The sequence below is a fragment of the Lathyrus oleraceus genome, chromosome 3 (assembly GCF_024323335.1).
Source record: "Lathyrus oleraceus cultivar Zhongwan6 chromosome 3, CAAS_Psat_ZW6_1.0, whole genome shotgun sequence".
NCBI lineage: Eukaryota > Viridiplantae > Streptophyta > Magnoliopsida > Fabales > Fabaceae > Lathyrus > Lathyrus oleraceus.
In genome coordinates, this window is record NC_066581.1 from 75501299 (window position 1) to 75523930 (window position 22632).

General features: G+C 34.5%; 3 protein-coding genes across 6 annotated transcripts; 2 read left to right on the top strand and 1 right to left on the bottom strand.

Annotated features, from left to right (window-relative positions):
• Positions 1 to 5455: 5455 nt before the first annotated feature.
• On the top strand, positions 5456 to 7778 carry LOC127132675 (uncharacterized protein Os08g0359500). 3 transcript variants are annotated; one of them, XM_051061637.1, is made up of 8 exons: positions 5456 to 5623; positions 5900 to 6086; positions 6229 to 6382; positions 6492 to 6526; positions 6743 to 6833; positions 6870 to 6916; positions 7005 to 7056; positions 7482 to 7778. In XM_051061637.1, exons 1-8 carry the CDS (start codon positions 5619 to 5621, stop codon positions 7601 to 7603), a joined length of 693 nt encoding a protein of 230 aa, XP_050917594.1. In that variant the 5' UTR covers positions 5456 to 5618; the 3' UTR covers positions 7604 to 7778. The 3 variants fall into 3 exon arrangements, with proteins under 3 accessions (XP_050917594.1, XP_050917595.1, XP_050917593.1); XM_051061638.1 differs by having other exon boundaries at positions 6743 to 6815; XM_051061636.1 differs by having other exon boundaries at positions 6743 to 6916.
• Positions 7779 to 14905: 7127 nt separating this feature from the next.
• LOC127132676 (WD repeat-containing protein GTS1) lies at positions 14906 to 19010 on the top strand. The gene is made up of 8 exons (XM_051061639.1): positions 14906 to 15154; positions 15258 to 15465; positions 15738 to 15833; positions 15936 to 16010; positions 17217 to 17327; positions 17650 to 17741; positions 18043 to 18127; positions 18373 to 19010. The coding sequence occupies exons 1-8, from the start codon at positions 15024 to 15026 to the stop codon at positions 18757 to 18759; spliced, it is 1185 nt and encodes a 394-aa protein (XP_050917596.1). The 5' UTR covers positions 14906 to 15023; the 3' UTR covers positions 18760 to 19010.
• Positions 19011 to 19680: 670 nt separating this feature from the next.
• LOC127132677 (sm-like protein LSM4) lies at positions 19681 to 22321 on the bottom strand. 2 transcript variants are annotated; one of them, XR_007806794.1, is made up of 8 exons: positions 22209 to 22321; positions 21903 to 21944; positions 21707 to 21805; positions 21541 to 21618; positions 20962 to 21001; positions 20370 to 20546; positions 19817 to 19913; positions 19681 to 19781 (listed from the first exon to the last, which is right to left on the bottom strand). XR_007806794.1 is itself a non-coding variant. In XM_051061640.1 (7 exons), exons 1-7 carry the CDS (start codon positions 22209 to 22211, stop codon positions 19891 to 19893), a joined length of 462 nt encoding a protein of 153 aa, XP_050917597.1. In that variant the 5' UTR covers positions 22212 to 22321; the 3' UTR covers positions 19681 to 19890. The 2 variants fall into 2 exon arrangements, 1 of the variants encoding a protein (XP_050917597.1); XM_051061640.1 differs by having other exon boundaries at positions 19681 to 19913.
• Positions 22322 to 22632: the final 311 nt, after the last annotated feature.

Here is a 22632-nt window from a genome sequence, read left to right on the forward strand (position 1 = left end):
CATCCATGTGCCTCTAATTGACTGTTGGTGTCTGTTTCTGTTTGTCTTGTTTGAAGTTGCATACTAACATCTGCTTGACTGTTTCAGGTACTTTAGTTGCTTTTAGTTCCTTGTGAACTTTGCTTTGCTTTGCTTGATAAGCAATTTGCATTGAGGTATGTCTCTTTTACCTCATGTAGTCTGGAAGACCTGGTCTGTTACTTGGCCAGGCAACTGCCTGAAGTCCTCCTTAAGAGGCAATGTTTGTGACTGTTTAATTTTGTCCTTGCATAGAGTCAAAGTCCTCCTAAGTGAAGAGGCAATTGGTGGAAGGTAGGGATATGCAATCTATCCCCCACTATTCAGTGTGTCATCTGCTTTGCTCACACCACTGTGTTGATGCATTGCAGATACAAACCCAAGATCTTGTACAATTGTACAGTTGAGTCAGTTTAAATGTGTAGAGGGGTTCCCACTTTCTGAACCCACACATTCTTGTCTTAAGCTCTCCCAGGCCAGGGATAAGAGCTGTGAAGTCTTATCTTCACTCACCTTTCATCTGTTTCACCTTAGCCCCTCAATGGCAAGGTTAAGAGCACCTTCACCCAGTTCCAGAGGTTTGTTTGTTGAGGTTGATATGACCCCTCGACTAAAACCTAACCCTTGTTTGAGCCACTTGCTTGTGTATAGTGTGTGCTATCTGTGCTTGTAGGATTGTTTGACTTGCTTCCTGTGCAAGTTAGGATTGTTAGACTTGCTTCCTGTGCAAGTTAGGTTTTGCTTGGCTTGCTTCCTGTGCAAGTTAAGTGTGTGTGGCTTGCTTCCTGTGTGAGCCATGCTTAGGATAGGTTGGCCCTTGTGCCATTTAGCTAGAAACCTTAGCTTAGGGATGATTTCGCATGATAACATCTAGGCTTGAGTCGTAGTCTCCCTAGTTGTGTCTCCCTCTGTTATCTGGTTAGGCTAGTCCTTTATCCCTCTGTAGGGGAACTACATCGCCCTGATCTTCATACCAGATGAAGTATGTAGGCAGGAGATTGAGCTGATCTCTCCGGGCGCCCTTTTTCTTTTTTGTGTGTGTTGTCTGACATTTGCTAGGCTCGAGTCCTTGACTCCTTAGCAACCTGTCGTCCGTTTGTTTGTGTGTGCTTGATAGTTATAGGCTCGAGTCCCCGACTCCCTATTAACTTGTTGTGTTGTTGTGTGCTTGGAAGCTGATGTAAGTCCATCGAGTGGCATTTGGGTTCCAGTGTGTGTGTGTTTTTGGTTCGGATGCTGACATAAGTCCAGTGATTGGCAGTCGGGCTCCACGTTTGCCTGTGTTTTGTTTGTGTGCGTGTTAGCCGAGCTACGAATGCTCTGATTCTTCTCTCGTCCGAGGAGATACGTATGCATAGGATGCGATATCCTAGCGAGCATGTGTCGTTTCCCCAGTCCGAACTACTTCGACTCTGATGTCTATGCCTGATAGACTAAGTAGGCCCAGGATGCGATATCCTGCCGAGTTAGTGTCAGTTTCAGTCAGTTTCTTTTGTCTCTTTCAGCCAGTGTGTGTGAGTTTGAGCAGTGTTTAGCAACCAATATTCCTTCCTTTTGTGCGTGGATCCCGTAGAGTACTACGGATGCGTAGGGGTGCTAATACCTTCCCTTCGCATAACCGACTCCCGAACCCATTCTCTTTGGTCGCGAGACCATGTTCTTTCCTAGGTTTACTCTGAGCGTTTCCTTTCCCTCTTTTGGGATAAATAACGCACGGTGGCGGCTTTGTTGTTTCTTTCTTTTCCCGCCGGTTTTTCGCGCGATGCGACAGACACAAAATTATTGCAGTTAGTTTTTATTGACAACGGTCATTGGGTTCACGTGAAGTTGAAATTCAATTGTCTTTTGCATTCTCTCACAAACTGATGGAGACATAACTATATTGAAGGTGCAAAAGAATGTGAATCAAAATATGCATGACATATTAGGCAATGAGAAGAAGAATCTAGAAAGTCAATATAATTTTTTTTGAATTGATATTGTAGCACTTTTTGCATTATATGTATATATTTTATCCGGTATAGTTTGTTAAAAATATCAAAAAGTTATGTTTTTTCTAAATCTCACAACTGCCTACCAAATTTTTCCAAATATCTGGAAAATTTGGTTTGTATTAGATTTTTCAAAGTATCTGGTAGGTCTTATTGCTAATCGTATTTTTTAAAATATCAGGTATAATCAGATGTGTTCGTGGTGTGATTTGGATTGGTTTTGAGGTAAAAACTCATCTGATCCAAAGATAAATTTACTTGTGGTTCAATTTGGTTTTGGATGATTGATTAAAAAAATCCAAATTGATCTAATTTCACGCGGTTTAATTTGGATCGGTTTTGAATATATTTTTTATTAAAATTATTAAAATATTAATAAATTATATATTTGGTATAATATATAACATATAGTATATTAAAAATTGATATTACGAAGTGACAATGATCAAATATGGTTGAAACAAATTAAATAATAATAAAAAAAAAAGTTAAACTAAACTAATAAATAGTATTAAAAAAATAAGTATCATCGAATAAGTTATCACAACATATCATATTAATAAAAAAAAAGTATAAAAATATATACACGCGATTCGGTTTGGTTTGAATCGATTTTGAAAAAAATCAATCCAAAAAGCGATCAAACTAAGTGATTTTTACAAAAATAACATCAAAAGCACATCCAATAATATATTTTTTTGTTGTGGTTTTCGGTTTTTATTTGGATTGGTTTAGATTTGAACACCCCTAAGTATAATTGCATCGAATTTGCAAATATGCGATATTTCTTCAACAAATTTATAGAATTTGATGAATTTTTATCGGTAGTTTCTGAAATGACTGGTAATTCTTCATAATTTGCAAAACATTTGGTATTTTTTTTTAAAATCCAGTATTTCTTCATCCGAATGAAAAAAGGGCAAAAAATTAGGTACTTCAACGAAAAATATGCTAATTGTATATACTTTTGAAAGATCTTAATTTTTTTTAATAAGAACATAAATATAATTGCAATCCTCATGTGTGTCAGGTCAAAGTGGGAGGTGGCAGTATAAAATCTCTAAATATTATCTAAAAATTATACTATTTAATATGCCTTTTAAAGACTAGACTCGTGATTATTGCAAAAAAAAATTGAGTGACTAGAGACCGAGGAAAATCAAGAAAAATGATAAGAGAAATTATTAAGAAATATCTCGATATTAATAATTTGGATAATAGAGAAGATAGAATGAGCTTATTGACTTCGCGAAGTGGCTAGGAAGTAATGATCCTAAAAATTCTTTTAGATATCAAGGCAAACACCTTCTTCGATTGATGAAGCAAGATCAACCTTTTCCCATGATCCTCTCTCGCAGAAGTACATGTTACATTGAAAATGTTGAAAAATAATTTCAAAGTCAACACTCACACGAATACCAAAACACCTTAACAAAAGCCCATTATATCAGGTGCAATGGGGATAAAGCGATTCTCAAATGGTTCAATACTTCCACTTAGAAAGGGGTGTCTAACATCCATCAAAGGAGCTACACACCCTATTTGTGGGTGAAATGTGAGAAACAAATCAATTTAAACCTGATCCCACATTGAAATAGGCTCCATCCAAACTTTGAGCTTTATTGAAGACAAAAGTCATCCCCACTAATTCTACTTCCACTCAAAAGTGATGAATGGCATTAATTGGTAATTCAAGGCCTTGTTGGTCCTTTTGAACCCTGTATGCCCCAATGTCAACAAAAAAGATAATGGTCATAAGTTTTGGGATGACCCCTGATGTTGAGATATTCCCTAACTTATTTGTCGTTGGGTTCCTAAACGTTTGAATATTTAAAAGCTTTAATATAAGAGCACGCCCCTAAATTATCTTGGTACGTCTTAGTGGACTTAACATCAAGTACGAGTCTCACACAAGAATAGTCATTGGGTCTTAATCTGACTTCTCTTATAACGGGACAAACCATACATACCCTCCAATTCCTTCTAGGGGATCATCAACGTGTCCATATACTAGAGGCTTAAGAGTTTAGTACCATATATAATGGAACACCCTAAATTCATAACTATGACTAAGCACAGTAAAGTTTGCAACAGGTTAGGCGACAACCAAAGAAGCAACATTCATATCCTACATCGGTCATTATTTTAATTACAAGGTAGGAAGCGACAACAATAAACAAAAGGAAGAGAAACGGTACCTAGAGAAAACTAGAAGTATAAGAGGAAATCTACGATGAAGGATTACTCTAAAGTGCAAATATCCAAGGAAGTTGTGTCATCCAAAGGAAGAAACAGACAGTGAAAGCAAATACACCATTGAAAACAAGGGAGAAATAATTCGAATTGGCAAGAAAAACAAAGAAATACAAAATTTGTGCAAAGAGGGGAAACACAATTTGAAAATAGAAACAACCCTTATATAGTAGAGTAATGTATATATTGATGACCCAACGTGAAAGAAGATAGGAAATTGATAATCAGTGGTTTAATTCACTTCGAGATCATAATAACACTCGAGTTCACTTGGTCACCCTAAAGGGGAACATACCCTAGGGGACCTAGATCCATGTGTAAGAACAACCCCACAAAGACGTTTCAATGACAAGGATGACATTTAATGTAGTCAAGTCCTAAGGTAACTCACTTCGACTCCCCAAATCTTTTCCACTTCTACAAACAGGGAACTCAATATAGAGACCTCGATCTAGGGCAACAACGACTCAGTATTCTAAAAGACTTCCCATTATTGCGCTCTAACAGACCGGTAGTAGGCCCAATGATGATAAAGCCCTATTATCCATCCAAATGTGTATCCATAAAAAACACTGAGTGTTCAATGCACCTACAACTATTGGAACCATACTTGATCCACTCCACTAGCAGCTACCTTCCGTTAGATATGATCTAACGGACTCCTGCATTCCGCTTCAGGAAATATGGGGTGGTTCCAACCTTCTCCCATATATAGTGTATCCTACGATATATCAGGTGGTACGTTTACACTATAACTTGCTTATTACTTGGATTCATTGATTGACTTGGACGTTAAAGTGTTAATCTTGTTGGTCTCTCCCCCCGTTCATTGATTTCATCTCAGGTAAAAAATATTTTGGAAAATCTCTAAAATCGTACGAGATATTTTAAAAATCTTCCAATAATAAAAGCCAAATATTAGTATCTAAAAATCATATTCAATATGCATTTTAAAGATTATACTTGTGATTATTGTAAAAAAAAAAAGTTAAATGAAACAAAAGACCTGAAAATTGAGTGACTATATTACAAAAACTTGGTGCAAATAGTAAGAACTCCCAAAATGAAAGTTGGGTTAAATAAAACCCACACATTTGGGCCATATCAATCACACCACAAAATTTAGCCCAGTACTCCAATCCACGACGAGTTCAGCAGCATATTCTACGAGAGTGATCCGTGCAGGAAAAAATACTTGAAGTGTCATCCAATCAACGTTTATTTATAAATATAAATACCACTCTTCCAAACTGATAGCTCAATAAGTGTATTTTTTTGGGGTTTTTTCTGTAGCCAACGAAAGAAGGAACTAGGGTTTTACGGTACCTACCTTTTTCCTCTTCAATCAAATCCAATATGAGGTACCAACTCCAAATCCCGCATCTCCGATCTCATATCTCATTTCCCCATTTTTCTCTAATTACCGTTTTGATTTCATGACATAATCTTTCAATCGCGTATACATCGATTAAATTGTTTTTTTTTGGTTCTTATCTGTTATATTCTCTGCTGAAAAGGATTCGGAATAAACTGTTTTGATGTCTAGTTTTGGCTGATTCGCATTCAATTCGTTACTATTTTTGTTGTAGTTTTTTCAAAATGGATCTGTTGATTATGATTTTTGTTTTATGGTGCAGTCGTCATCCAGAGGTTAAGTGGGCTCAGAGAGTAGACAAGCTCTACATCACAGTTCAATTGGCTGATTCCAAAGATGCTAAGGTTGATCTTACCCCAGACGGTGATTTTATCTTTTCTGCCAGTGCTGGGTCTGGAGACAATAAGTATGAGCTGAAATTGGAGCTCTTCGATAAGGTTAATGTCGAGGTGAGAAAATGTTCTCTAATTTTGGATAACCATAACATCGTTGGCATTGATATGAACGTTTACATGGTAGTTGTGTTTATGCAAAAATATGTTTTTTTGTTTGTGTTAATGTGTTGTGTTGTTGACAACTGTTTGGTTGCAGGAGAGTAAAATCAGCGTAGGAGTGCGAAGCATAGTCTCTGTAGTGCAGAAGGCTGAGGGTGGATGGTGGAAGAGGTTGCTGCGTGGAGAAGGCAAGGCTCCACATTATGTGAAAGTAGATTGGGATAAATGGGCTGATGAAGATGAAGATGAAGGTATGTGTTTTTGTTTTTTTGACTTTTTAATGTGCAAGGAAGGCAATGTAGTTTATTAGAAATTGGAAATTGGAAAATTGATTGAATTGCCTTGTTTTTTGTTGGTTAGGTGGTGATGTGGACTTGGGAGGAATGGATTTCTCGGTATGCAATATGTTATCTTTTTCTTAATTGTATCATTTTTTATTATTGTTTAGGCTCCAATTTATTTTGCCTTAAGGGAACATGTTAGGAATCAACTAATAGAAGTTATGTTAGGAATCAATTGAATGAATGGAATTCTGCACGTGCATGATGTATTCAATTGATTAAATGTTCTTCTATTGATGTAATACAATGTGTTTACTTTTTGTGCTGCAGAAATTCGGTGATGGTGGAATGGGAGGAATGGGAGGAATGGGTGGAATGGGTGGAATGGGAGGAATGGGAGGAATGGGAGGATTGGGAGGAATGGGAGGATTGGGAGGAATGGGGGGACTGGAAGGATTGGGAGGATTGGGAGGAATGGGAGGATTGGGAGGAATGGACTTCTCTGTATGTGATGTTTTCAGTTGATTTGCTGTTCTTGTATTAATTTATATATGTTTGTATGTAAATACTTAATTACTTGCCTGTGCTGCAGAAATTTGGTGGAATGGGTGGTGCTGATGATATTGATGAGAGTGATGATGAAGGTATGCGTGCATAATTACATTTTTATAGTTGATGTCTCTCTCGTCTATTTGTTCATTGCACAGGATATAGTATGCATGATTTAGGTGGCAATTAATCTAGTTGTTATACTTGGGTTTTTTGTGGTTTGTTAAGTTAATATAATGTTTGTGTATAGAAGCAGGGCCAGCTTATATAGATTTGTCTAATTATACCAGTTAGAGATTAAATTTGAATTTTATATGTAAATATTGTGGGTTATCAATTTCAATTTGAAAAGAAGATTTATTTTGAATACATTTTAAGGCTCTTCCGTGTGTTTAGAATCCTTTTTATGAATACAATGCACATGATTAATACGTGAAATAGAAAGAAATGTTGCAGTTGTAAAACATGGTCAAGATATTTGTGGGTTTCTGTGCACTAACTTGTGATTGCAAATTTATAGGTCAAGAAGTGTCAAAGCCTGGTGAAGAGGATGCTGGAAAGATAGGTAGTGAGCAAGATGCTGGTGGCAAGAGCGGTGGTGAGGCAACTACAGTGGGTAAAGAAGCTACTCCAAGCACTTAGAAACCTTTGAAAATTGGTTATAAAGATTGTCCGAATGAATTTTTCCTCCTGTGTACCGTTCAGTGGTAGTTTAAGTGGGAGACGTTTGTTTCCTCTTTGCTGTGTTGACTTTTAACATTAGGATATTGTATAATTGAGATTTATTTAATGCATCAATGGCGGTGATTTGTTTCTAGCCACGTTTGTCTCATGGAAAAATGAATCTCTTATATAATTATTTCAGTTTCTTCTTATTTCACTTAGATTTTCCTAAATTGTCAAAGTTCATTGGCAGAGGTTCTTGCAGTGTTTCGTAAACTTTGACTAAATCTGACACTTTGAATGGTATTTGCAAAAGTTCTTCTGGCAATTGCATAATCTCCTATATATTTTTAGAATACTTTTCAGGTATGCACTTTTCTAATTTTATCAGTACAACGCTGATTTGAGGCGAATATGGAAAGTTATGTTGAATCATTAAAAAAGGTCAGCATCAGTTTGTTAGTGTTTTTTGTTGTTTTTTGTTGAGATTGATTACTTGTCATGTATGCTTTTTTTTTATAGAATGCTATTTTGTATTTTATTAGAATTTTTGTTAGACTGAACTCTATCCTATAAATTTATAGGTTCTATTAGGATTGAAGTGTTTTCCAATACAGTTTTAACACAATTGGTTATTGATGCATGAACATGTGTGACAAATTGGTACTCCCTCCGTTTCCTTTTAAGTGTCACTTTTTAACTTTTTACACATACCAAGGTAGTTAATCATTATTGTTACTTTTCAAATAATAATTCTTCTTTTATCTATAATATCCTTAATTATTTATTACATTCACTTTACTTTTTTTCTCTCTGCAATCATTATCTAGGGGTAATTTTGACAAAATTGCAATTAATAATACTTTGAACTTTACAAGTGACAATTAAAAAGAAACAAATTTTTTACAAGAAAGTGACACTTATAAAGGAACGGAGGGAGTACATTTGATGGTGTCAGTTAATTTGATACATTTGACGGGTGTTGGCCTTCCGAAACTGTTTTTTTAACAGTAGTCTAATTATTTTTTAATGGCAAAAATGATATATTAAGACGAATAGAGGTGTATATGGATATTAGCCAACCCATTTATTCAATCCAATCTTTATTCTTATTTAACTCAATCATGTTCGGATCTAATTCATATCAATTCGGAGAATTTCTTAATGCACTTTATATATTATTAGTGCATCACTTGAAAATATTAAAATGTTTTTAAATTTTGAAGTTGCAAATTTTGAGAATTTCTTAATGCACTTTATATATTGTTAGTGCATCATTTGAAAATATTAAAATGCTTTTAAATTTTGAAGCTGCATCTTTGCAAATTTTGACTTTGTCTGTAAATACATCTTCGTAACATACATGCAACACAAACAATCTTCGTAACATACATGCAACACAAACAAAAGTAGAAAATCAAAAATTTGTATTTTGACAAAATAAAATTATTATTCATAGTATAAAATTAACATTACATAGATGATTTCAACATAAAATTAAATATTACATTTCAATATTTAGGTGAACGCTTATTGTTGTTCAACTCAATCTTGCCTTCGTTCTTAATTGACGGTGAACGATACTCAACCTTCACAATTTTTTGATTATCTTCGTAAGGTAGGAGATTATGCACTTCGTGTTGCAGATATGTAAAAGAAGTGTACTCATTGAGCTTAAACTTTCGTTTGAGTGACGCGTTGGAGAATGAGACATTTGCGATATACCAGATGATATTTATTTGTGACATTTGAGACATTTTCTGCTTGTATGAAATAAAAAACAAGAGCCTCTAAATTTGTAGAAGTTGTAAGCGAACCTCAAAAATTCTATTAAGCATCAAAAATGACAAAAAATTAAAATGAATCAAAAGATTTGTCACAGGCAAAATCTATTAAGCATCAGATCAAAGATTTCTTGAACTCTTGCATCTTTTTCAAAAAACGGTTAGGCCAAATCTCGACTTTTGTTAATTGATAGGTTGCTCACTTCGGTGATGTAAGTGGATAGGGCATCCCGATTTCAAATAAACTTGAACAAAGTGTTGTGATTTTGAAAGCCACCCAATACACGTAATACTATCATTTGAATATTGAGGTGGGGCGGTGCGCATTGGGAAAAAAGTTTCTTAAAAACCGTATCTTGTAAGATCAATACACACTCTATCATACACACATACTATGAAACGACCCATCTCAGGGAAGCACATCCATTTTTCCTCTGGTGTCGGTCCACTAATGCGAGGAACAAGAGACTCATAAATTGCATCAAAGTTTTCTTTTTTCTCGTAAAGTCGTGTGTATGATTATTTATGGATCCTCAACTCATGGATAAGTTGATGACAGATAAATGTGTGATTATCTTCTCCTTTACCGAGTAAATCTTCTCCTTTACTGAGTAAAGTCAAAACAACTCGATAACTGCAATTACCGTCACCCTTAACATTGACGATTCGCTCGATGTATTTGTGCATAAAATCGATATCTCGTCAATGAATGAAATCTTTCGTGCAGGCGATGAAAGAGGTGGTTTGCTAATGCGAGCTCCTTTAAAAACACTTTTTTTTAAGATTTTGGAGCTGGTGAGTCCGAAAAAACTTTGCCAACATGTTTAAAATACGAAGGAGACCGCACAATTGAATTGTCTCTCGGTGTAGACTTGAGCTTCTTCAGAGAACCTTTTATTTTTATCGGTTGAGATGGTTGTTTCAAGAATTCTTCCTCAATTGTTCTTTGATGTGGAGTTTCATACTGCCATGAACTTTCAAAAATATCTCTCGTATCACATCACATTCGGTCAAGATAGAGATATTAGATTTACTGTCTTTCATGACACCATCATCATCAAACCTAAACCTCTTACATTGAGTACAAACTTCATTCATTCTTATCAGGCTACCAAGTTTCACCTTCTTTGCAATAACACAAGCACATGGGAGACCACGTGTCTTCACAATTATGCATCAATACTTTGTGCTATCGGATCCTACATTATCAACTTCGTGAAAAATACAATTCAAACCTGCTCGAGATATTTTTCCAACCAACTGAGAATCCAGATTGTTGTCTTTAAATATGTGTTCCAAAATTGTGATGCTTCGACCAAATGAGTTATGTATCTCATTATGACGGTTCTGGATCATTTAGTTCACGGGGTCCTAATGTATACACAAATCACCCTTACTATTTCTCAACCAATTATTCAATGTAGCCTGGGTAGACTCAACTCGGTTTTTTGGTGTATTCTCAAGGTGTCTAATCTGATTGGTCCATGCACAAACAATTTTCTCCATCACTTGGTCAAGAATTGTGCTTTCGATATATTTCAACAAATATGGATATTTTCCGCACACCTTCCTGAAATCTATAATATAATTCTTTAGTAGAAGAATTTACTATAACATTTCATGTATCCATTATTTTTTCTATTATCACACACGCCTTCACCATTTTCCATCTTTGACCTTTATATGTTTCGTCTCTACCGCGGATTTAACCTGACTTCTCACATTCTTTGTTATGTGATACCTACAAAGTAATGCATAAGAAGTAGAAAATAACTTTGCAACCGAATTCGTCAAAGCGATATAGCGGTCAGTAACAATCACTTTAGGCATCTTTTACGTTTCAAAGTTGCAAGTATGTCTTTCGGTTGAAACAAATTCAATGTCATGTCTGAAACACATTCATTCTCTTCCGGCATGAGGCGGCACACAATTGAATGTCCGACTAACTTTTCACACAAGTCTCGATTATGTAAACCACATATGACATTAAATCTCCATTTCTTATTTGTCAACACATTACCACGCAACTTAAAGGGACACCCATATTTTCTTCAACCAGTGTCATCTCGTTTAAATTTATGGATAGGAGGTATGTATTTTCCACTTCTTTCGTATGTCATTGTCATAAATGCACCTCTTCTATATGAACCATTATCAGATCTTCCTATTACCACATCAAATCCCAATTTGGAGGCATTCATACAAATCCATCGAAGCATGTGATCACGGAATTAAAACTCTTGCTCATTTTTAAATTGGTTGCCAACATCGACTACCTTCACAACAACACCTTTGGAATCCATAGACACAACATATTTGAAGAAAACATCGGGGTGCATCATATCTAATGAAAACAGTTACAATAAAACACTTAATAAGTGTTAATACTGTAAACATAACTGAAAAAATGAGAACAAATACCAACGATGTATTTCCAAATGAGTTCATACAGATTCCTAAAATGTATCTTCGGATAAAACTCACATTTTCAGGCTACAAGTAGGATTAATATGGCAATCAGGCTTGAAATAAGTGATCTTTACCTGGAATTCCAGCTTCTTTTGCTCCATTTAATGTGATGAAACACAAGATTGAAGATTTGGAGTGAAATTATGGATCGAGAATGAATGGGTTTTTGGTAAGAGTTTGGAGTAGAAAACAAGTATGGATGTGTGATCATGAAGGTGTGTGTTTTATCAATTTATTTCAGAGATGCATCTTCGGAAATATCAGACATGCAAATGTCACAAAAATTTCAAAATTCCGCCCCAAACTTCCGTAGATGCATCTCCGGTAAATCCATTGAGCTGCTTAACTATCAATATATTTATTGAAAAATCCCAAATATGCATCTCCGGAATAATTTTTTGTGTTAATCTAGGGTGACACTTGTTTGGTGCATCATAAAACTAGTGCAGGGTATGCTCGGAGATGTATCTCTGAAATTTAAGGGGCATTTTCGATTTTCCATAGGGTGTTTTTCCATCCCATAGGATGAGATAAAAAATTCCTGAAATTTTAAACTCGCAAACCCAACTCATTAACATCTCATGCAATTTTCATTTTATTTTTTTATAAACTATATAGCATGATCTTTAGAATCCATATATATATATAAATATATATATATATATATATATATATATATATATATATATATATATATATATATATATATATATATAATTATAATTTTTATTAATTGTAAGAACTTAAGTCTAAATTAAATTTGAGAGATCAAATTCCTCTATTCAAAGTCAGATACATCTTAACCTTTAAATTATATCTCACATCATTTGTATTTGTGTTTGGACTTGATTTGAAATGAGAAAGAGTTTTTAGATATTAAAGTATACATTTTATTGAAATTAAATACTAAAATTTTATGATTTTTTAATATTTTTGTAAAATAAATGGGTTAATTGAATTCAAATTTTATTTTAAATTTAAAGATTATATTTAGTGGGTGACCGGCGAACCCAACCCAACTCATTCATAAGCAAGTTGGTTTAGTTTGGGTCTTAATATTAATGGTTGAACACTTAACCCAAACAAAATACTATTTATTGGGTTGAATATTGGATTTATTCAAATTAGACCAAATCCAATCCACGGGCACCCCTAAAGACAAAGGTGAAAACTACTAATAAGTACAAGGAAACAAAATAAATAAAATAAAGTTCAATTAGAAAAAAATACATAACAATTTGTATAAAACAAGTCAAACAAAACAAGTAAGAAAAAATACTCAAGAAAGATCGATCCTTTAGAATTTAAGTTAAATTTCATACTGTCGGAACTATCATCAATATATCAAAACTCACTAAGAGAATAATAAAATCACAAACCATCACCTTACCTCCGGATTAAGTCAAATACTCGATTTGATTATGGTAGAAGATAAGTTTCTAAAGCCAAACAAGTATGTGTATGAGTTCACTCTTTATTTACTTATAAGTTATTTCCAAGAAAAAAATATTCTTCTCTTCAAACTCTTTCACAATTTTAGTAACACCGTTAAAAATGACATCATTACATGCTCTCTAAATGGATCAAACTATAGCGGGCCATATCATAACAAAAGCATCCCTAAACTTGACCTTACCGCTAAACGAAAGAAAAGACTAAGAAAAACCTATGATTACAAAGGAGAACTACCTGCCAACCAAACCACTGAAAGATCTTATACCCACCGACATGACTAACTCGCAAATGACATATGGGAAACCGACTCAAGTGCATCCCGACAGAAAGAACAAGAAATACCACTAGGATCAGAAATCATCTCCCTTTTAAATAGGTTTTCTCTAGAAGGGAATATATCATGTATAAGCTGTCAGAAGAAGACCAACATTTTCAGAGGAGTCCAACTACCCTAAATAAGTTGACGTTCAAGTTTTCAACCGTGAGAGTCAGTAAGGAACTAGCAAATTGAATATGATAAGCAAAGACAACATAGAAAAAAAAATCCTTTCTTGTATGCTTCCAAAACCACTTCTCTATATTCTAAGAGAATAACACCCTGGAGCAGAGAGATGAGATTCTCAAACACATGTAACTTTCTAAGAAACAAGGGTCTCTTCTATCTAAGATCCCAAACTAGGTCTCAATTAATCTTCTGACTGATTTCTCTCATTACCTATTTGATTGAATGGAGATATGAAACAAACTAGAGAACTTGGACTTTAAGGGAATGAATCCTAACTAGGAGTCGTTCCAAAAGGAAGTATGGAGGTCTAACCATACTTTCCTAAGGACACCATCAACAAATTAATCAAGATGACAATCCTATTTAGACCTAAGGAGAGACACGACTTTCCACCAAATAGAAGAAGATTAGAACTCCAATGTCCCCCCCCCCCCCCCCCCCCCAAGAGAGAAAACAATTGAAATGTCATACATAACTACAATAATATCACTCCACAAACCCGCCCAACCCTTTGAAGAAGCCCTTAATCCAATTGCCTCTACCGTTCCTCAAAACTCCTCCACAAATAGCAATCACGTTCCTTCCAACTGTCCCATAAGTATTAAGACTAAACCAACCAAAGTCAGGAGGTTCTCACTTAATATAGACCTCAACAGTTAATCTTCTAACGTTTCTATGGATCAACACATCTCTAAAATTATACTGATGCAACAAATTCAAAATAGAAGAAATGAAATGAAGATGCGTTATGAAATGATCATCAAAATACCTCTTATTAAGTGGGGACCAAATTTCCTGCCAATGCAGCTCATTCATACTTTTAACATGTCTTTTAATCCTTTATTTAATCAATTTTGAATTTTTTTTAGTCTTTCACCAATTTTAGGGAGGTGACAATGACGTGATGATAAAATAAAATAAAATATTATTAATTAATATCCATGTCTTATGTTTTAAAATAAAAGGACAAAATTATCGCGTCAAAAAAAAAAATAAAAGACTAAATTGTTAAAAAATTTAAAATAAAGGACCAAAAATTTAAATCAAAGTGATTGGGCTTTAGTTATGGCTTAGCTGGACCCGCTGTAGCTGATCAAAGCCCTAAAACCCTCATCGATATTGAGAACACAATGCTCTTCTTCCTCCTCCTCTCTGCAATTTCACCCTAAAGAAACAAAAACAAAACATGGAAACAATTACGACCATGGATGTCGAGGAACAACCTTCGCCTAATCCCAATAACGTTAAACACTTCGGTCTTAAAAATTCCATTCAAACCAATTTCGGCGACGATTATGTTTTCCAAATCATCCCAAAGTAAGTTCATTTCACTTAAAAACTCGATGAAATTTTGAAAAGACGTTACTTTTTATTCGTTCCCCTGAATTGAGGTTCTAATTTGTGATTTTTATTATGGAAGGGATGATTGGAGTGCAATGGCGGTTTCACTGTCAACGAATGCAGTGAAACTGTATTCACCAGTGGTGGGTCAATATTATGGAGAGTGCAAGGGTCACTCTGCGACTATCAATCAGATTTTGTTTTCGAGTCCTTCTAATCCGCATGTTCTTAGCTCATGTTCTTCAGATGGAACTATTAGAGCTTGGGACACAAGAATATTTCAGCAGGTTTATTTTATGTGTTGTATTTGTTACTATAAGCTGTTTTTTCATAAGCTATTGTTTTCATATAATCTATAAGCTGTTTTTTTCATAAGCTATGATTGATAACTTATGAAAATATGCTGTAAGAATCTTATGGAAATGTCATAAGCTGTTTTTTTAAGTTCTTCCAAATAGTCTCACAAGTGTATGTGTCAGTAGATAAAGTCAGATGAATCAATCCAAATAGACGGGTGATTTTTGTTGCTTGAGTGTTGAATTGAATGTTAAAACTGCAGGTTTCTATTCTCAATGCCGGTCCTTCTCAAGAAGTATTCAGCTTCTCTACTGGAGGGCCTAATGGATGTTTAGTTGCTGCCGGTTGTGATTCGCAGGTTTGCATTTAGTTTCTGTTACTTTGGTGATTGATACTGTGTGAAATGATTTAAAGTTTAAACTGGTATGCAAGTTTTACTCTGCTGTTTAATTATACTCAGGTACTGTTATGGGATTGGAGAAATAACAAGCAAATTGCTTGTCTAGAAGATTCTCATATGGATGATGTAACTCAGGTTTGTTCTGTTTGAATTACTTGTGATGAAAATGTATATCTTAATCTAAAACTTGATCTGATGGAGCTGAACGGCCGAATTTTAGTGACGTGGACACTAATACAGTTAATACTAATGAACACATAATTGTTAAAAACTAAAATAAATTAATCAAAATTCATGAAGTATCATATTTATAAATAAAAACCATTAGTCTTAAGCAAAACATACTTCCAAATGACAATAAAATAACCTTGCTATACTTGAAAGTTTAAGGGTAATGTCATATACAGCTGACACAGCTGGAGCGGCCACGTCAGAGCGGTGTCGTTCTGAGTCCAATCTCATTATCACGGTCGTTCCAGCCGAGTCACCCATATGTGACGGAACAACACGTCACGGAACAGCCTGAGATAATGGCCGAAACGGCCGAGTTTGATAACATAGGTAACCCTGGTGAAAAGATGTTTTGCTTGGTGATACCCTCCTAGAAAACTACATATGTCATAAGACGGTTAACACTAGCGACAAGTGGGCTCAGGATATTTGTGTATGATAAAACAATGGAAACCTTATTGCAAGAAAATAATGGAGGATATTCCTTGTAAATTTATGAAACAAAACATTTGATTCCTCATATTCCGTATTTGATATTTTTATTTAGAGTGGTCAAAGTTTTCTTGTTGTGGCTGTAGCCATTTTCATTAGCGCAACATGGCTTTTGGCACTACTTGATCAATTCAAAGGAAACTGCTTATTTATGCAGGATTACTAAGGAATAGTTCCTCTATTAGATTTTGCTTCTTAACTTAGGCCTTCTACGTGTAGAAAAACCTTCTTCCCATGGGATGGCAATGATAATAGTCCTCACATGAGTTTTATTACATCATTTGGCTTATTTATTGTTGTTTATCGATTTGATTTTTGACCACTTATCCCTTTCTCCTTTGTTATGCGGCATAGTAAATGCAATTAAATTCCTAATCGGCCTTTATCTCACTTGCTCAGAAACTGTTATAAATCTTAGATATTTGTTACATGGTATATGTACATAAAATGAAGATATCCACGGGAGTCATTTTAATTATCCAAAATAAAGCTTTAGGGAGTTCTTATACAAGCTCTGGTTCTTTTACAAAACAATGATTTTCATTTTTTAGTATTTGATTATTGAATGCGGTGCATGAGTTCAGGTCTGATTTGTTGAAAATGTGTGATTGATTATAGGTTCATTTTGTCCCTGATGAACCAGGCAGGCTCATTTCGGCTTCAGTAGATGGGTTGATATGCATATTTGATACCAGTGGAGATATCAATGATGATGATCATCTAGATTCAGTATGTTTGGGACTCAAATTCAATTTCCTTCAATTGATAATTCTTGCAATTTACTACCTTCTTGAATGACCAAATATAGTAAAAAATTAGATAAGTAATCATTAGAATAGGACTGTATAGTTTTGCTTCCATAATCACATCCGTAATATGCAAATTAACATTGAACTTGATATTAATAACCTTATTTACACTAATTATGATTGATTGCATATGCAGAGCTCAAGCTTCAAATTTGAAAAATAATAACATGTTTCTTTAGTCCTTAGTATTTTTGAACTGATGATAGTTTCACATACTAAATTAGTTTGGTTACATAATGTAGGTGATTAATGTGGGAACTTCAATTGCAAAGGTGGGTTTTTTTGGAGAGAGTTATCAGAAGCTTTGGTGTTTAACACATATTGAAACCGCGAGGTACAGTTTATCTCCATTAACGGTTAGATATAGTTTACTCATTTGCAGTGCCACGTAATTATGTTGCTGTGCTTTGTCACGTATTTAATGTCATCATAGTTTCTAATGAAAGGTAAATTGATGCAAAATAAAAACAGCTCTTATACAGATTAATATTGTCTCTGTAGATAGTACTTTCTATTTAAAAATTAGACTATTGCTTATTATGTGGACTATATGGATTTGCATGTGCAGATTTACTCTTCTTTTTTGCAATCTTTGATTCTTCTATTTCATTGATTTGTTCTACTCTTCTGTGTAGTATCTGGGATTGGAAAGATGGTAGGAATGAAGTAAACTTCTCAGAAGCTCGGACTTTAGCTTCTGAAAGTTGGAATTTGGATCATGTGAGTTCCTATCTTCTTGTTTGACTGAAGATGCTTATTTGTTTTGAGGAAAATTCGAGGAGAGACTAAAGCTTGTATTTATATCATAATGTTGACACAAATACATGGCATCGTTGGTGCAAGCTTAATAGACAATCTTCCATATTCGGTTGCAATAGCCTCGTGGAGTGCTCCACTATACTATTATTATATTACTGTCACTCCAATCTACACTCCACAAACTGAGATTCACTTAATTTTGGCAGGTTGACTATTTTGTTGACTGTCACTACTCGAAAGAAGCTGAAAAACTATGGTTGATTGGTGGCACAAATGCGGGTACTTTAGGTTACTTTCCTGTAAATTACAGTGGAACGGCAACAATTGGAGCTGCAGAAGCAATTCTTGAAGGTGGCCATACAAGTGTTGTTAGAAGTGTTCTACCTATGTCCAGAATTCATAGCGAACTTGGTAGTAGTAGTAGTAGTCATAGTTATAGCTCAGGCATTTTTGGATGGACAGGTGGGGAAGATGGAAGGCTATGTTGTTGGCTGTCTGATGATTCCCCTCAAAAAAATCAGTCTTGGATTTCAAGTACATTGGTTATGAAACCAGAAAGAACTTGCAAGAAAAATCGTCATCAACCCTACTAATACCAGTAGCCCAATGTCAGTTTGATGCCAAAGAAGCATATTCTTTTTGTTCATTTAGTTAGTTTTTTTTTCTCTTTCACTGAACTTGGGATGGGATGTCATAGATTTTGATTTTAAAAAATTATGTATTTTTATGTATTGCTGCGTGTAATATTTGTAATGGGGCGTTTTACATAAGCTCCCTTATATTCATCATGTAATATAGTGATTCATATTTTATCCAAACTACCATTTCTTGTTTTCTGGTTTCATTCTTGTACTTTTCCAAAAAAAAAAACTATAATTTCTTCAAAGAAGTTGGTTGCATCACCTCATGTCATGCACCCATATCACTCATACAGTCATATTTGGTCTTCTAATCTCTTCCAATTTTGAATTTATCTTCTTATAACTTTCGGTATAGAAAATTCAATTAATTTGATTTTTCTTTCTCTTTCTCTTAAAACAATTAAACAGATGAGTAGTTTCTAAGTGATTTTCAAAGTAATAGAATATATGATACACTTTGGATAACCCTGAGATGAGTATGAGACAGTGTTTTCATGGTTTTGGATTTCATTTCAGTGGTTGTGTTTCTTTAAGGTTTTGATTATGGGCGAGTCGTTACATCTTAAGATATGCTAGTCAGTGAGTGAGTAACCATGTATTTTCATTCAAAATTTGATCACATTGTTGGGATTCTTGGTGAAGAGTTTTTTCCCCCCAAGTGCAGTGAAAAATGACATGCAAATCATTATCATTCTAGCCTTTTCTCTATCATTTTCAAACTCAATCACCATTGTCTACTTTTTTTCTAATGCATAAGAGCACGAGTAGCAATGTGATGATATTAGAATGATCGGGCGTTCTTTTCACTACAATGAAAGAAAAAAACAGTTTGCCATTTGGGATGATATTAGAAATTGATGCAATGATAACATCTTCCTCAAATAATAATATAATATATAATATCATCAACGTTTTTAAGATTACAAATACAAAAAAGGTACTGGAAAGCTAAAATCCGAGAATGCACATGAAACACGGGCAGTAAAGTCTGCTGCAGGTACGCGTAAAGACAAGCACAGATGCCTCCAGAAGAAGCAAGCTTGCCCGTTGGAAGTAGTTCACACTTCATATCACTTGCTTAGATCAACCTCTACCTCGTCCAGCACCTACCAAAAGAAGCAAAGGTATATGTATTTCAAGCCACCATTATGCAATTCTCCAACAATAAAGTTTAACATTAAAACCAACAAATTGTAATATCAGTACAGCGGTTTTTCAATAATAATAAGCTTTTATCTGAATAATCTACTTATTTATCAAGAGCTCGTCAAACCCAGATTAAAATAAAAGATAATGTAGGAACCTCTTTGAATTCTGACATGGTGAGTTTGAGGTATTAGTATATAGTATATATGATAAGCATATTCTCAAAGTATCTTCAATTATTTCTTAAAATTAGCTTCTGTATTGTTTTCTTGTATTTTGTAATTTGTTTCCTTATTTGATAAGAGTCATAAATCTAGGGTAATAAATATGACTAAAGGTTGATATTTAGTCTTTGTATCATAACAAAAACATAATTTAAGAAAAAAGAGAACACACATAGTGCATTTATGATTTACCTCTGCTTCCTCCAGGCTTTCCACTTGGGCCACCTCTGCCCCGGCCTCCGGCTCCTCTAGCACCACCGTCATCAAAACCACGCCCAATGCCTTTTGTTGGGCGTCCACCAGCACCAGCACCAGCACCATCCTCCCTACCTCTTCCCCTACCACGTCCAACACCAGGCGGCTTGCGGTCTAAAAAGGGTGACATTGATTAGATAACTTTATATTTTATATAACCGGAAGGCTTACATGATTCACATTCCAAATTAGATGTAACTTAAAAAATGTCAGAAGAAAATTATAAGCATCTTTAGTATAACAAGAATACGAAATACCAGTATTCCTTTTCCCCTTATAAACCACCTAATCAATTTATACATGAAGATAAAGACCAACTGCTAGATCCAACAGGGGAAGTTTGTTGGGTTTGTTACAGGGAATCCAAAACACTAAAGAGATGTTGTTATAGCAGATTTGACACCATACGCCAACCCAAAATCTCAACTCAACACTTTATATCCTCCTAAACAGGCCCATTTCTAGTCATTGTAGGATTTATCACTCACACCCATATAACATACTTGGAACTCAAAACAGTACTTCATACCTGTACGGCTCTTGGTTTCTTCCTGCACTTTGTCAATAACCTAAATCAAAAAGCAATAAAACAAAAATTAGTTGACAAAAGTATGTACAACTCAGACATCATTTATCAAATTATCAACCAATTCACTAAACGGGTAGCCCAATGCAGAAGCTCCTGCCATAGTGGTGTTGACTGATGAGCATGGCCTTAAGACTTAAGACTTAAGCCTTCAAGCACAAGGCTTTTCCCAACTGAACCCATGACCAATCGATCACAAAGGTAGAAATTCTACTATTATGCCAAGGCTCGCCTTCTTAACAATTAAACAAACTATTCACCAATGATTTTTTTAAAACGAGTTTAAAGGGAACGTACTGTCAGTGTAAACTAACTTCACAGATGCATCCGATAAGAATCCACTATTCTGACATATCAATCTACTCTCGCAACTGACTCTTAAAACTAATTATATGAAGTGGCAAACAAACTAATGATTTCTCGTTAGATATCATATCAGTGTAGAGCTGATTTACGCTGATAGTACATGGCCCTCGATCTCTTTTAAATAACTAAAAGCTTACCGATCACCCCACAACATACCTCATCAGGAACTCGAAGATACTTAATCGTATTTCCCCGTATGTAGCATTCAGGCATCCTCCAAAATCTATCTCCATCCTACATTACCAATTTCAATCAAAAAAATTCAACAAACCTTTCAATAATCACAAACACAACAAAAAAGTGTTTTGAAAAAGAACATTACTTTAGAAGTACAAATAACTTCTCGGAGATGGATGTTCATCCATGTATCACAATTAACCAAATGCCCATTATATGTCTCACCATTTTTCAGCTCCACCAACTGTTACAGCAAGTTCAACAAAAAAAATAATCAACAAAACATCAAAATCAGAAACTAGAAATCAAACAGAAACATCACAAAGGTGTTTGTTACTTACCATAGGGTGACCTTGTGCAGTCTTAAGAAGGGAAAGCGGAAGCTGCGAAAATGAAAAGCGTGAAAAATGAACATAACTGCAATCATAACAATAACTAACAGTGACAGTGACATTAACATTAACCCTAATGCTTAAATTTTGATAAAAATATGTTAGGTTACAGACACCACAAACTATGATCAGTTAGGGAATTTGAATTCTGCTAGGTTTTCCGGTAAAGAAGGTTTTTTTAAGAAGAAAAGAAGGAAAGAGAGAATAAAAAAAAATCTAGGTATAGGGTTTGAAAAAGGGAGGTGAAGTAGTTACCATGGTGGTTGCTTGAGTGCCGTCGATGAAAAGAGCGGAGTGGAAAAGAAGGCGGAGGAGAAGGAGGAGGGAAACTACTCTATGATTGATTCTTCTTTTATTTTGATTCTTGTTTATTCTCATTTATTTATAGGAGAAAAAAAAATACTCAAATTTAAATTTGAATATATTCTTTTTTAAAATTAATTATTACTGTTAAATGATTAAAAATAATTTATTTTAAATAATTTATTGAATATTTGGTTTGGATCGGATTAAAATTCGTAAAAATAAGTACGACACAAACTTATATAATTTTAAAAAGTATATCAAGGTTAAAATATTATGTATTTAATATAAGTGTTCGTTTATTTTAATAATGAATTTTTAATTTTTTTTGAAAATATTTTTAAAAATATAAAATAATATGATATTTTATAATTAA

Bases quoted from the DNA above. Each gene is read 5' to 3' on its own strand.
- LOC127132675 (XM_051061636.1), top strand. The intron at 6,087-6,228 runs GTGAGAAAATGT...GTTTGGTTGCAG, and splicing joins TCGATAAGGTTAATGTCGAG to GAGAGTAAAATCAGCGTAGG. The intron at 6,383-6,491 runs GTATGTGTTTTT...TTTGTTGGTTAG, and splicing joins TGATGAAGATGAAGATGAAG to GTGGTGATGTGGACTTGGGA.
- LOC127132676 (XM_051061639.1), top strand. From the start codon at position 15,024: ATGGAAACAATTACGACCATGGATGTCGAGGAACAACCTTCGCCTAAT. The intron at 15,466-15,737 runs GTTTATTTTATG...TTAAAACTGCAG, and splicing joins ACACAAGAATATTTCAGCAG to GTTTCTATTCTCAATGCCGG. The intron at 18,128-18,372 runs GTGAGTTCCTAT...TAATTTTGGCAG, and splicing joins AAAGTTGGAATTTGGATCAT to GTTGACTATTTTGTTGACTG.
- LOC127132677 (XM_051061640.1), bottom strand. The intron at 21,806-21,902 runs GTAAGTAACAAA...TTGCTGTAACAG, and splicing joins CTGCACAAGGTCACCCTATG to TTGGTGGAGCTGAAAAATGG. The intron at 19,914-20,369 runs GTAAATCATAAA...TTCTTTTGGTAG, and splicing joins AAAGCCTGGAGGAAGCAGAG to GTGCTGGACGAGGTAGAGGT.